The sequence below is a fragment of the Loxodonta africana genome, chromosome 7 (genome assembly GCF_030014295.1).
Source record: "Loxodonta africana isolate mLoxAfr1 chromosome 7, mLoxAfr1.hap2, whole genome shotgun sequence".
Taxonomy (NCBI): Eukaryota; Metazoa; Chordata; class Mammalia; order Proboscidea; family Elephantidae; genus Loxodonta; species Loxodonta africana.
The window spans coordinates 31,995,003-31,996,960 of NC_087348.1; the positions used below are offsets into that span (position 1 = coordinate 31,995,003).

Genomic DNA, 1,958 nt, shown 5'->3' on the forward strand with positions numbered 1-1,958 from the left:
ACCTCTTTGCCTGATTTCATAGTTCCCAACATATTCTCCTGGAGCCCTGGTGGTGTAGTGGTTAAGAGCTTGGCTGCTGACCAAAAGGTCAGCAGTTCAAATCCAGCTGCCTTGGAAACCCTATGGAGCAGTTCTACCCTGTCCTATAAGGTTTCTATGACTCAGAATCTACTCAATGACAAAGGCTTTTGTTTTATAGCACATTCTTTAAAAAAAAAAAAAATGCACTGCTGTCCAGTAGATTGTGACTCCTAAGGACCCTAGAATTGCCCCATAAGGTTTCCAAGGCTGTAAATCGTTGTGGAAGCCAACTGCCACAGCTTTCTCCCATAGAAGGGCTGGTGGGTTTGAACTGGTGACCTTTCAGTTAGCAGCCAAGCACTTTAACCACTGCACCAGCAGGACCCCAACACGTTCTTCTGTACTATAAAATTTACCTAATTATTGTTTGGGATCCATCTCTTCACTTCAAGGATGGTAAATATTTTTACTCTTTTGTTTATTCTTTTCTTCATCAATGCATTTAGAAGAGTGACTGACACATAGAAGGAAATTTATCAATACATGTGGGATGTATTTGTGCTCATTGTAACTTATGGAGGCATAAGTTATATGAATTTATATGAACCATATGATGTGTCAAACTGTAGAAAAGATATTGCATATTTTTTTCCATGTGTTACATAGGGCATATTTTACATCTTTGTTCCTCAAGCTATAAATAATGGGATTCAACATGGGGATAACCAGGGTGTAAAATATAGAAGCCACTTTATCACTGTCAAAGGAATGACCGGACTTGGGCTGTACATACATAAAGATTAAAGTCCCATAGAACATTACCACTACTGTCAGGTGGGATCCACAGGTGGAGAAGGCCTTGTGCCTGCCCTCAGCTGAGTTCATCCTGACAATGGTGACAAAAACAAGCAGGTAAGAAACAAGAACTATTAGAAGGGATGAAATCAAATTAATAGATGCTGAGATGAGAATGATTAATTCAATTTCATGTGTGCTTGAGCAGAGCAAAGATAATAAGGACAGACAGTCACAGTAGAAAAGACTGATGACATTGTAGCCACAGAAGGATAAAATAAAAATCTTTAGGGTGACCAGAAGAGAAACAAATGTGCTGTAGAGATAGGGGATAGCCACTAGCACCCAACACACCCTTTGTGACATGATGACTGTGTAGAGCAGAGGGTGACAGATGGCCACATAACGATCATAAGACATTGCTGACAGAATGAAAAATTCACTAATGATGAACATGAGAAAGAAAGCTAACTGTATAGCACAAAAATAGTAGGAGATTGTGTTTTCATCCACAACAAAATTTACCAACATTTTGGGTCCCACGGTTGTTGAATAACCAAGGTCAGTGATAGCCAGGTGTCTGAGAAAAAAGTACATGGGCATTTGTAGCCTGGAGTCCATCTTGGTGAGGATGATGATGCCCAAGTTGCCCACCACTGAGATCATGTAGATGATGAGGAACAGCCCGAACAAGGGAGCCTGCAGCTCTGGGCGGTCTGTGATTCCCGTCAAAAGGAAATCATTCAACACTGTTAGATTGTGTTTGTCCATCTTGGTCTATCAGGAAACCTAGTCTGGATAGAGACATCAGCATAGTCAGTAGCTTTTACGTAGTACCATCTGGCAGATTTTTAGCATACAAACCAATATCAATAATATGAATTCAAACATTCAATTTTATGATATTCGAATACCACCCACCTCTCATAAATTTTACACACACAGAATATATTAGATAGATTGATAGATGAAACAAAAATGAATATACTGTTAAACATTTAGGTGTTAGAAATGTGTATATCTATTGTACCCTTCTTAATTTTTTTTCCTTTTCATATACCTAAAAAAAACAAGAATATATTTTGAACCTCTACTTCAAAACATCATATTATGAAAACTCGTGATTATTGATGGTCCAAGAT

At 38.5% G+C, this 1,958-nt stretch overlaps 1 protein-coding gene across 1 annotated transcript; it reads right to left on the reverse strand.

Annotated features, from left to right (window-relative positions):
- Positions 1-639: 639 nt before the first annotated feature.
- On the reverse strand, positions 640-1,748 carry LOC111749226 (olfactory receptor 8K3-like). The gene has a single exon (XM_023542544.2). The coding sequence runs from the start codon at positions 1,585-1,587 to the stop codon at positions 640-642; it is 948 nt and encodes a 315-aa protein (XP_023398312.2). The 5' UTR covers positions 1,588-1,748.
- Between the last annotated feature and the right edge of the window lie 210 nt (positions 1,749-1,958).